Genomic DNA, 13724 nt, shown 5'->3' with positions numbered 1-13724 from the left:
ATGTCCTTGAACCACTACTGCACTACCTTGGTGGTATGCTTGGGGTCAGTGTCCTGCTGGGACATCCAATCAGGACAAGTCTAGAGTTTCTCAGCACTTTCACGCTGTCATTCAGGACGTTGATATAATTATGTTAAATTCATGATGCCTTGTAACTTCATGAGGTTTCCAGTGCCACTAGCAGAGAAGCATCCCAGCATTATAGGTTATAACCATAGCATTATGTTGCCACCAAAATAACCGAGGTATGAAGGTATCACAGACAACCATCCAGCCAGTATTGCACAAAGGAGTTCTCCATGGATGCAGACACAGGAAGATGGCATGACTCAGGATGAATCATCAGGAGGCTCATCTGGCATTTCCTAGAGCTCTTCTTAACCAAGATCCAAGCTTTTGGTCATCAATCCAGTGATTTGATGAAACAAAGATGGAGTTGTTTGGCCACATGGATGTTGACTGCATCTGAAGGAAGCAAGGAGAAGAACACAAGCTGAACACAGCCCCAACCATCAAGCATGGTGGTGGCAACATAATCCTATGGGGTTGCTTTTCTGCTAGTGGCACCGAGAACCTCATCAAGATACAGGGCATCATGAAAAAGGAGGATTATATCAACATCCTGGATGACAATGTGGAAGTGTCTGCTGAGAAACTCTAGATTGGTCCTGACTGGACGTCCCAGCAGGACACTGACCCCAAGCATACCACCAAGGTAGTGCAGTAGTGGTTCAAGGACATGACCCAGTCAAAGCTCTGACCTAAATCATATAGAGAATCTGTGGAGGGAGCCAAAGACTAGCGTGATGGGTAGGAGACCATCCAACCGGACCCAGCTGGAGGCCTTGGTCCTGGAAGAGTGGACCAAAACCCCACAGGAGACAGAAGAGAACTTATGGACACTTACAGGAACCATTATCAAGAAAAAAGGCTACTCTATTGACTATTAAGAAAAGACTTTGGACTTAATAAACCTAGGGTATGAATAATTTTGAACATGGCGTTTTTTAGAAATCCTCTAATAAAATACTCTTGAAATAAAGTATTTCTCCAAGTATCATTTGTTCTTATTTCCTCACTTGTGTATCACATATAAGTCACAAACAAACTTGACAAAACTCATTCATTTCATCACAAAAACAAAAAGTTACAAAAAATGGCAGGGGTATGAATAATTTTGACGACGACTATACATGAACCATGAGAGGAGATGCACAAGGCAGCCAGCAGTAAAACACATAGAAACATGTTTGAAACAGCCAACTAGCAGTAAACCATATAGAAACCTAAATAAATCAGATAGAAACATTTATAAATCACATAGAAACATATATCAAACAGCCAACTAGCAGTAACCCATATAGAAACGTATATAAACCACACAGAAACATTTATAAACCAGCAGTAAACCATATAGAAACATATATAAACCACATAGAAACATATGTAAACCACTTAGAAACATTTATAAACCAGCAAACCTCCAGTAAACCATATAGAAACATATATAAACCACATAGAAACATTTATAAACCACATAGAAAAATATATAAACCAGCTAACCAGCAGTAAACCATATAGAAACATATATAAATCACATAGAAACATTTATAAACCACTCAACCACCAGTAAACCACATAGAAACATTATAAACCACATAGAAACATACATAAACCAGCTACCCAGCAGTAAACCAGATAGAAACATTTATAAACCATATAGAAACATATGTAAACCACATAGAGACATTTATAAGCCAGCAAACCACCAGTAAACCATATTGAAACATATATAAACTACATAGAAACATTTATAAACCACATAGAAACATATATAAACCAGCTACCCAGCAGTAAACCATATAGAAACATATATAAATCACATAGAAACATATGTAAACCACATAGAAACATTTCTAAACCAGCCAACCAGCAGTAAACCACATAGAAACATATTTAACCCACATAGAAATATATATAACCCACACAGAAACATTTATAAACCAGCCAACTAACCTTAACCCGGACAGTTGGTTGTACTGATAGGGACAACACAGTAGTGGCTGGATATTGGTAGGGACGTGTCTCGAGTGTCCCTATGCAATTCTATGCCCCTGGTATCAACATTTCCTGAAAATTTCATCAAAATCCTTCCATAACTTTTTCAGTTATCTTGCTAACAGACTAACAAAAAAATACATCCCCATCCCATGATGTTTTTATAGACATTTGAAATTTTGCCCATGATACGCAAATGCGAGAAAAAAGATTTCTAAAATTCATAACACATTTTTATTTGACCTACTTTTCCCAAAATGTAATTGCATCAATTCTGGGTCACTGGCAATCTATTAACCCAATTTGGTATGAATGGGGGGGGGGGGGGGGGTGTATTCTAAAAATGTATTTAAAAAAGTTTAACTTTGACCTACTGTTCCCAAAATGTAATCAGATCTATTCTTGCCAGTGACCTCACTGGCAATCTATAAACTCAATTTGGTATGAATTCAACCAATAGTTTTGCTGCCAGAGTATTAACAAACAAAGACACAAACAAACCGAACCAAAAACGATACCCCTTCCCTCCGCTTCAGGGGGTGGGGTAACAAACAAACTCAGCCAAAAACAATACCTCTTGCCTCCCCTTTGGGGGGCAGGGTAACAATTACTTACCTCAGATACAGTCATGTAGGAATCACAAATTCTCTCAGTGCAAATAGACTTGTGCTGTCACTGTTACAAGGACATCAACCACATCTACAACTACCATGAATTCAGAGTAGAAAAACAGTAGTTTTTCTTTGAGACAATAAATGCCTTTCTTTTAAAATACTTCAGCTAGTAGATGATCAGATGATGTGACTACTGTGTTGACTTCTGACTGCAGCTGCTTCTGAGCAACGTCCCTGTTTTTTTCTTTGTGTGTTCGTGTGTGTATTCACTTCTGATCCATGACGTCTAGCCTTCCCTTCCACATTAGCTGAACAGTTTATGCACGACTGCACGCACACAAATGTCCCGCTGCATCCGATACGATGACCACACCGGCGCACGCACACACACACACACACACACACACACACACACACACACACACACACACACACACACACACACACACACACACTTTTATAACTCTGACCCCAAAATGAACACTAATTCTACCTTTACCATAAGACCAGCCAGAACCCTACCACAGCTCTTTCAGTTTGAGGTCCAGCCTTGCACAGAATTAATAGTATATGTTATTTGTTACCCCACCCCCCGAAGGAAAGGCAAGGGTATTGTTTTTGGTTCAGTTTGTTTGTTTGTTTGATTTTAACAATCTAGCAGCAAAACTATTGGTTGAATTCACACCAAATTGGGTTTATAGATTGCCAGTGACCCAGAATAAATGTTATTACATTTTCAATTTTCTATGAATTTTTTAAATCTTTTTTTCCATCTTTTTTATGAAAGCCAAATGACATATTATATTTAATATGTTTGAAAAGCATGCAGTAGGTTTGTTAAATTGAAATTGTATGTTTATTTTGGTTTTGCTTTATGTTGAACTCCTTTTAACTACTTTCTATTCTATTCTATTCTATTCTATTCTATTCTATTCTATTCTATTCTATTCTATTCTATTCTACTCCAGCCGCTGTTTATTTGTGGCACTGTTGTATAAAAAGAGACTGACGAGGCAGCCATAGTCCACACAGTGAGATACACTCAGATGAGACTACACCCACAGTGCCCAACCCTGTACCTGTCCGTACAAATTAGCCCATGTCTGCTGGTGACATCCTTTGACACGTGACTGCTAACAATCACCTCCTAGCATCGTCAGACCAATGCTAAGATGCTAATCACTGATACTAGCAGCAAACCTTCAAAATGAAACTGCAAAACAATACCCCATTCAACATTATCATTTTTGTTTAAACTCATTCTTTATCCATTTCATTTAATACACGTATTCTGGTGATACATGTTAAAATGCATATGTATCATTTCGATTTTAAACGGCCGTGTAGCACTACCTAATAAATATTTTCATATTACAATCAACTTCCGGTATGATCTTATTTTGACAGGGCAGTTTCCATTTCCGTGTCCGCAAATACTTTACTGATTCGGAAAAGAGATTGAATCTATAAACCTTTTCAGCTGAAAAAGTTTAAAGCTCTGCTTACGGATATTAAATAATATTTAATAACAATTAAAAAAAACAAAAAAAAACAATAATGCTGCTTTAGCTGGTGTTGCCAACTTTGTGTGAATCTGTGTATTTCCCTGTTTTAATTATCTGGATATTTCTACTTTGTGTGGCCAAAGCAAAACTCATACAAAACCTCTATTTTCATTTAAATAATGATCAAAAATCAAGTAAAACTGATGAACAAGTGGGATTTATTAAGTAATCTGGCAAATTTTAGACAAAACTAAGACTGATATTGAAGAGAAACTGAATTAGTTAATTCATCTAAATTACAATTAAATTAAGTTAACTCTTTCCCCACCAGAGCATTTTCCAGTGAGTTGGTAGCCAGCACCAGCCTTTTTGGTCATTTTCACTAATCTTGGGAGGCTCACTGAAAATGTTGTGTTATGAGTATGTGAACACTGAATACATCAAAAGAAAGAACAGAACTTCAACTTTTAAACACAAAAAAATGATTTTATTCTATCTTCATTCATTCGTGAGATATAAACATTTGAATATTGGTCATTTTCGGGAAAAAACTGAATTTTGAGCAAAAAACTGAGAAAATTGCATTTTTTTCCCCAAAGATATTGATTTTCAAGATAAGTGATTTCCTATTTACATTTTTGACTCTTTCTTATTTACCAACAGTAACACTGTATTCAAAATCACAAAATAAAATAATAACAACAATAATAATAACAAACAGCTCTAAGATATCCCATCATTCCACAAAATGTTAGGGGAATCCACACCCAACCTTAGACAAAACATCTTCTAAAGGACCAGGTTCCTTATGAACTTTACATATTTACCTATATCAGTTATACATCTTCCACATATAAGTTTAGTATTTGATACAAACACTTCAATATTCCTCATTTTCAAGAAAAAAAGAAACAAATGCACTAAATACTGTAGATTTCTGGCCTTTCCTTGGCTGCACCACATCCTCCTGTTGGACCACCTGCTGTGTTTGATCTGTAAATAATTATATAGACATCTAAGTTATTTATCTATGTATGAATATATGTATTTATTTATTTCATACTAAAGCCAAATAAAACATAGTCTTACCTGTGTCCCTACTGACATTATAGAGCTGAACCACATCTGTGTTCAATATTTTCGGTGTCCACAGTCAGAATCTGAACTCACACTGTCTAACAGATGAAGACTAGGTGTCCTTTGTCTTGTCCCACATCCGCGTGTCTGTCTTCTCCTTGAATGTCCACTATAAATGTCTCTTTTCTCTTCCTCTTGTCTGTCATTGTCGCTCCGTGCCCTCCCTCTTCCTCATCCTCCGTGTCAGACCCTTGCCACTCCATTTTCCCATGTCTGTCTCTCTCACCTTCTATTTCTCCGTTATTGTCTATAAATGGTTCTTCTGTAGCTCAATCATATATTGAATTGTCAGATTCTGTCTCCATTTTGAAACTGCGCGCGGTTCCTGCGGAGTCGGCATTTCCTCATTCAGAGTCGCTGGCACTGTATGCGTTGCCATGGGATACGGTGATTCCAGTGCGAAAATGTTAGGCCCCGTCCATCATTTTTCTGGAAAAACTGCTTAATTGTTTGTTTTTGGACTAAGGAAAGTAATTCACATGATCCGCAACAGCTTCAACTACAGTATAACAGTGAAAACACGGATTGATGGAAAATCTTGTCATTGGCGGGGAAGTGTTGGGAAGCAATTTGATGGAATATCTCGTCAATGGCGGGAAAAGAGTTAAGTTAAAAACTGATGTAACCTGATGTAAACCTTGTCAGGTTATTTAGAAAACTCAAAATACTAAAGATGAACTGAAATATATTGGGAAGAATTGATTAAGTTTACACAAAACTGAGATATAGGCTAAACCACAGTAAAACTCATTCAAAATCACTCATTTCATCTAAATAATAGTCAAAAGAGGAATAAAACCAGTGGTGTAGTCTACGTGATATGCAGGTATACGCCGTATACCCACAACAAAAGGTCCCAAATTTCCGTATAACCACTGAAAATGCGCAAAGGCACGTATCGGCACGGTTTTGTGACACTTTACCGTTCATAAATTCCACTTCTCTCTGGTACAAAGCGGACACTTTTGGACCATATGGGGCTTCCGTCAAGCGTAACGTTACCTGACGTTTACTACTAAGGAAGTAGTCCAACTGTATGGCGGGAACGACTGGTCTCACACTAGTCAGTGAAGGATAGTGTTGAAAAAATGAAAAGAAAACAGAACTGCTCCGGTGGACTCACGACCCACCAGGGGAATTGTAGGGGCCAGGTGCTATGTGGATTGGGTGGCAGTCGACGGCAGGGAGCCCGACACCCCGATCCCCGGACGCAGAGTCTAGGTCTTGGGACATGGAATGTCACTTCGCTCGGGGGGAAAGAGCCAGAGCTTGTGAGGGAGGTTGAGAGATACCGTCTAGATATAGTTGGGCTCACCTCCACACACAGCTTGGGCTCTGACTCTCCACTTCTCTGGCATTGCCCGCGGTGAGAGGTGGCCAGCTGGCGTGGGCTTGCTCATAGCCCCTCAGCTCAGCCGCCATGTGTTGGAGTTCACCCCGGTGAACGAGAGGGTCGCGTCCCTGCGCCTTCGGGTCGGGTACAGGTGCCTCACTGTTGTCTCGGCCTAGCGGAACAGCAGTGCAGAGTACCCGGGCTTCTTGGAGTCCCTGGGAGGGGTGCTGGATGGTGCTCCGACTGGGGACTCCATTGTTCTCCTGGGTGACTTCAATGCCCACGTGGGCAATGACAGTGAGACCTGGAGGGGGGTGATGGGGAGGAACGGCCTCCCCGATCTGAACCCGAGTGGTGTTTTGTTATTGGACTTCTGTGCTAGTCACAGTTTGTCCATAACAAACACCATGTTTGAACACAAGGATGTCCATAAGTGCACTTGGCACCAGGACACCCTAGGCCATAGGTCGATGATCAACTTCGTTCTCGTAACATCAGACCTCCAACCGCGTGTTTTGGACACTCGAGTGAAGAGAAGGGCAGAGCTGTCAACTGATCACTACCTGGTGGTGAGTTGGATCCGCTGGCAAAGGAGGAAACCAGACCGACTCAGCAGGCCCAAATGTGTTGTGAGGGTCTGTTGGGAACGTCTGGCAGAGCCCGATGTCAGCACGGCCTTCAACTCCCACCTCCGGGAGAGCTTCTCCCAGATCCCAGGGGAGGCTGGGGACATTGAGTCCAAGTGGACCATGTTCTCCACCTCCATTGTCAAAGCAGCTGCTCGGAGCTGTGGTCGCAGGGTCTCCGGCAATCCCCGGAGGTAAGGGATGCCATCAAGCTGAAGAAGGAGTCTTACCGGGACTTGTTGGCCTGTGGGACTCCCGAGGCAGCTGATGGGTACCGACAGGCCAGGCGTGCAGCAGCCTGAGCGGTTGTGGAGGCAAAAACTCGGGTCTGGGTGGAGTTTGGGGAGGCCATGGAGGAGGATTATCGGTCGGCCTCGAGGAAATTCTGGCAAACTATCCGGCGCCTCAGGAGGGGAAAGCAATACGCCACCAACACTGTTTACAGTGGAAGTGGGGAGTTGCTGACCTCGACTGGGGATGTTGTTGGACAGTGGAAGGAATACTTCGAGGATCTCCTCAATCTCACTGTCACGCCTTCCATGGAGGAAGCAGAGGCTGAGGTCTCAGAGGTGGACTCATCTATCACCCAAGCTGAAGTCACTGAGGTGGTTAGCAAGCTCCTCGGTGGCAGGGCTCCGGGGGTGGATGAGATTCGCCCTGAGTACCTTAAGTCTTTGGATGTGCAGGGACTGTCTTGGTTGATGCATCTCTGTAACATTGCGTGGCAGTCGGGGACAGTACCTCTGGATTGGCAGACCGGGGTGGTGGTCCCCGGTAAAGGAGGTGCTCCAACTATAGGGGGATCACACTCCTCAGCCTCCCGGGGAAAGTCTATTCCAGGGTACTGGAGAGGAGGATCCGACCGACAGTCGAACCTCGGATCCAGGAGGAACAATGCGGTTTTCGTCCTGGTCGCGGAACACTGGACCAGCTCTATACTTTTCATCGGGTGCTTGAGGGTTTATGGGAGTTCGCCCAACCGGTCCACATGTGTTTTGTGGATCTGGACAAGGCGTTTGACCGTGTCCCTCGTGGTATCCTGTGGGGGGTGCTTCGGGAGTATGGGGTCCGGGGCCCTTTGCTAAGGGCAGTCCAGTCCTTGTGTGACCGAAGTAGGAGCATGGTTCGCATTGCCGGCAGTAAGTCAGACCTGTTCCAGGTGCATGTTGGACTCTGGCAGGGCTACCCTTTGTCACCGGATCTGTTCATTATTTTTATGGACAGAATTTCTAGGCACAGCTAGAGGCCGGAGGGGGTCTGGTTTGGGAACCACAGGATTTCATCTCTGCTTTTTGCAGATGGCGTTGTCCTGTTGGCCTCATCAAACCTGGACCTTCAGCATGCCCTGGGGCGGTTTGCAGCCGAGTGTGAAGCGAGCAGGATGACGATCAGCACCTCCAAATCCAAGGCCATGGTTCTCAACTGGAAAAAGGTGGTTTGCCCTCTCCGGGTCGGTGGGGAGTCTTTGCCCCAAGTGGAGGAGTTTAAGTATCTTGGGGTCTTGTTCACGAGTGAGGGAAGGATGGAGTGTGAGACTGACAGACGGATCGGTGCAGCGTCTGCAGTGATGCAGTCGGAAGGAGCTGAGCCGAGAGGCGAAGCTCTTGATTTACCGGTCAATCTACGTTCCTACCCTCACCTATGGTGATGAGCTTTGGGTCATGACCGAAAGGACAAGATCCTGGATACAAGCGGTCAAAATGAGTTTCCTCCGCAGGGTGGCTGGGTGCACCCTTAGGGATAGGGTGAGGAGCTCAGTCACCAGGGAGGAGCTCGGAGTAGAGCCACTGCTCCTCCGCGTCGAGAGGGGCCAGCTGAGGTGGCTCGGGCATCTGTTTTGGATGCCTCTTGGATGCCTCCCTGGGGAGGTGTTCAGGGCATGTCCCACCGGGAGGAGACCTCGGGGAAGACCCAGGACATGTTGGAGAGACTATGTCTCTCGGCTGGAAGAGCTGGAGGAGGTGTCTGGGGAGAGGGAGGTCTGGGCGTCCCTGCTTAGACTGTTACCCCTGCGACCCGGCCCCGGATAAAGTGGAAGATAATCGATGGATGGATGGAAAACAAAACTGCCGCTTCGGGGGACAGTACAGCTGTGCTGTGTCTGCTGCTAACGCTAACATTACTGTAAGAGAGCCTGATGACTGCAGATGCCACAGCAGCTTTAGCTGATGGTACAGAAGGACAGTCTGTTGACAAAATCCTCCTAACTGGTAAGTGTAAATATATATATTATTATAAAAATAGTAATTGTAATAATTGCAAATGATTGGCACATTGAATTATATCAAACACTAGCTAACTAGTGGTTTGGTTGTAGTTAATGAGGTGCGGCTGCTGCTTTATGTGTGCGTGCTTGTTGTAAATGTGAACTGGACCTGTCCAGTGACAGTCAGACAAGGGAATTCAAAAACAGACATCCTTGGTTAGAGTGGAGAAATGGAAAGTTGGGTAAATATTAGACAACATGTAAAGCTGGTAGAAACTATGTAAATGTACAAAGTTAATGCTATATTCAAATGTTAATATAGTTCATTCATAAAATTGTTAATGAAAATTAAATTAATTCATTGGACTAGATCCAGCGGTGCCACAGGGACACATTTCCTGTTCAATAGTCTCTGTGTTTAAACTAAATAACTTTTCTCCATGTTTAATACATGTATGAATAGGTCTGAGTTGCAACTTTTACGTGAAATGTTGCAATTTACAGAAAGAAATTTTTGGGTAAAAATACTTAAAATTACTGAGTGTGACACGGGGACTCAAAATTAATATATATATTTTTTCACCTTTCACAAATGTATGTACAAAACATGCTGGTCTCATAAGAAATGGATCCTAAATGAATCATAGGGCTTTAGCTGTGATGGTGAAGTACAATTGTAATCAATATTGGGTAAAAATATTGAAATGATAAGTTTTTATGAACTCTAATATGTTGTGACACAGGGACAGCAATTGGTACCTTTGTTCAGTAGTCAGAGTAAAAGACTTTACTTTAAAGCAGTACAAATATGCTAATAAACTTTTATTTACATACATATTCCAACTGTAGTGATATATACAGATAATAGCAGAGCCTATTTGATTAATAATTGGATTGGACTGAACCTTTCTCTATTATTGTACTGCTGAATTGTTAGTTCCTTCAGATTCACAGACTTAAAATATCACTGATACAAGCAAGAACAAATATGATTAAAGTTAATAGTACATTTACTCATTTTAATCCTTTTTAGGTTAATTTTATATTGATTATATCTTCCTTTTTTTCTACAAGCGACAATGAAATTTTGTAGACAGTTCAATAAAATAGAGTTCTTAACTTAAAAATGAGCCTATTTAAGAAATGATAGATGAAACTTCAATTTATGACACTGATGTTCACTTTCACTTGATCTGGCCCCATTGGCATCTTAATGGTCCATTAATTAAGACACCATGTACAGCATTGTATGAATGATATGTTAGATAATATAATAACATAATTCAGGCCCTTGAAAGAGTGGAATTTGTGCCTCCTTTTGTTTATTTTTCATGCATTTTCTTAGCCATGGCTGAAGATTGTAAACAGTTCACTAATGGGTTTTGACCCTGTTCAGCAGGTCTGAATGCTAACATAGATACAAAAAAGACAACTTGTGTTATACCTAAAGTTAATTACTGATGTTTTTGTTTACCTCCAGGTTTTGTTTACCTCCAGGTTATATTATTTATTCATTCACTTTTCTTTATTTGAAACGTCTTTGTCTTTTCTTGTTGCGAGCTGTTGAATAGTTAATTGAAGTCCAGTTGCTAATGACAGTTACACATCTTGTCTTGCTTACAATACATTTACATTTAGATAATACATAACCAGTCTTTCATGATGTCACTTATGTGTGGATGTATACTTTATGCATTAATGAGCATGGTGGTTCTTGTGTGGGGCCATTTTGGAGCAGCTGCTGCTCTGGGAGGGGTGCTGTTGTACAGATGTTGCTCCGGGATGGGGGTGTATGAGGCTGGGAGGGGAAAAATCAGAGTATACCCACTAAAATAAACTAGACTACACCACTGAATAAAACTCATGAAAAAGTGAGCTTTATTAAATAATCTGACAAATTTTAGATAAAAGTGTAATGTCTCTCGTCAAGTGTCTTAATTTAGTTATGTTAACGTTTAGTGTATTTTTTTCATGCCTTGTCTCAGGTTTTCAGTGTTTTGTCCTTGTTTTTTGATTAGTCACTTTATGTTAAGATAGAGTCGTTAACATTTGGTCCTGTCTTGCACTTCTTGTTGATCAGGAAAAATGATCAGACACCTTGGAAAATTAATGTAAGTTTAAGGGAAAATTCATCATCGTTCAGCAACATTATGCATGTATACAAATACAGTATACAGTCAGAAGATAATGTGTGCCAACTGAATTATTGAACTGAATTCACATGAAAAATAAATCTTTGATCAAGTTAGAAGTGAACTTAACCCTATCTTATTACAGTACTGTACTTAGAGTAATTTTGTTATACTGTAGTTCATTTTCAACCCCAACCATAGAAAGATAAGGGTTGCTTTCATGTAGATCACTATTTAAACCGCAAAGTAGTCAAAATATTTGATTCAATACACTTTGTTTTCATGACGTCCACATAATTTGTTCTCTAATTGTCTAGTTTTTTGTGTTCACTTTACATTTCTCAGATCACAACTGCACATAAAAATGTTTATCCTAACATGTTTTTTGTCCCCCCTTCATCAGCCTTGGGCCCATTGCACAAAACTAGGATACAGACATCCAGGATAACTGACTGAGCTGGGTTCGACGAATCCAAAACAAGAGTGTCCAGGCTTAATTGGTTGCACAAAGACCACCAAGCCAGGATGAACAGAAATGAATTCATCAAGCCAGGTGTAACTAATCCTGGATAGTGTGTGCACGTGGCTTCCTAGATAGACCCCACCATCGATCACAGATTCACCGATTTACCTTGGCAACTAGAGTGGCGTACCTTACCCTGTCGGGCACAGAACTCCTCAATTTGGCCTACAAGGAGGTAAAGGACCAAATCAAAAAGAAAGGCAACATTGCCACAGCTCTAGAACAACCAGAGACAGTCTGGCAAAGGACTGCAGACCGCCTGAATGCATAAGTAGTGCACAAGTACACACTCACTGCTCCGCTGAAACAATCACAATTACAATCAATAATATTAATATCTCCCAAAACGCAGTTGTACTTTGATTATCAATCAGTGGAAATTGTAAGTGAAAGTGACTACATATGTAAGTGAAATTGTGTAAATGTAACTCCATCAGACTTTATAACTCTGATAAATAGATCTTATCCTATCTTATCGTTTCTTATCTTGTCTTATCTTATCTTATCTTATCATGACTTTCTGATATCATCAGTTAATGAACACTGTGTATAGCTTGTGATGTGCATGGGTGGTTTAATAGTCTTCATCTTATCATCTCAGATGGTCAGTGCTTACTGTCTCATTAGTGTCTCTGGCAGTGGCCTGGCTCGGTCCATGACTCCTTGAGTCTTTGGGACCTCTGGAATCTATCAGCAACTATGACAAGGTGAGCCACACAACCTCTATTAATAACCAATTTTTACATCATTGCTGTGTCCAGAATGTCACTCTGTTTCTGAGGTTGTGATGCTGAGGTTTTGTATTGACAGGTGAATTGTATGATGTGTTGCAGGGCGACAAGGGGTATACCTGCCAGCCCTTTCTCCTAACACCATACACAAACCCCCAGGAAGCACAGCAGGCCTACAGTGATACCCATACCAGGACAAGAGCCAGGATCCAAATGACTTTTGACCTCCTGAAAGCATGCTTTCACTGCCTTTACCACTTAAAGCTGCGGGAGACTTTCATCACCAATTCTTCATCAAATCTGTAAAACCCCAGTCATAGCCTAAGTATCACGAATTCATAAGTCTTTCTGTGGTTACTCATCTGAATCTCTTCCCTCACAGTGAAGAATTTCGAAGTGTACGCCACCATAAACATTCCATTTGTTTACAAACAGAGACAGGTAACTCACTTTACACTTCGAAATTGTTCACCGTGAGGGAACAGATTCAGGTGAGTAATCACAGAAAGACTTACGGATTCGTGATACTGAGGATATGACTAGGGTTTTACAGATTTGATGAAAAATTGGTGACGAAAGTCTCCCGCACCTTTTAGGGTCAACCCTTTGTCACTTGTACACTGACACACATAGATTGTTGTTCTCAGCAGCAGCAGCAGCAGCCACCATCAATAGCGGTGCAGCTGTGGCTTTGAACTTGTACAGTCTGTTTGGGCTGTTGTTGACATGCTGATACACAGCTGCCACCAATTTTTCAGTGCTGCAATTGTAGCAATGGAATAAGTTGCCTTGCTCACGGCCAGTGTCAGCCTGTGGTTTACACCGTGCATGGCAATGATGCATTGGTTATGCTTTAGAT

The 13724-nt window shown here is 41.5% G+C and overlaps 1 protein-coding gene across 1 annotated transcript in view; it reads right to left on the bottom strand.

The window, feature by feature from the left end:
* The window catches only part of LOC115438950 (coronin-2A-like), a 47350-nt gene extending 44662 nt beyond the window's left edge, over positions 1–2688 (bottom strand). Inside the window, exon 1 of the mRNA XM_030162842.1 lies at positions 2674–2688. Coding sequence (XP_030018702.1) covers positions 2674–2688 — 15 coding nt within the window. The remainder of the gene's footprint in view (positions 1–2673) is intronic.
* Positions 2689–13724: the final 11036 nt, after the last annotated feature.

This window comes from Sphaeramia orbicularis, chromosome 18 (genome assembly GCF_902148855.1).
Source record: "Sphaeramia orbicularis chromosome 18, fSphaOr1.1, whole genome shotgun sequence".
NCBI classification, from domain to species: Eukaryota; Metazoa; Chordata; class Actinopteri; order Kurtiformes; family Apogonidae; genus Sphaeramia; species Sphaeramia orbicularis.
The sequence above is the reverse complement of the archived record's forward strand: the minus strand, read 5'-3'. Positions and strand labels throughout refer to the sequence as shown.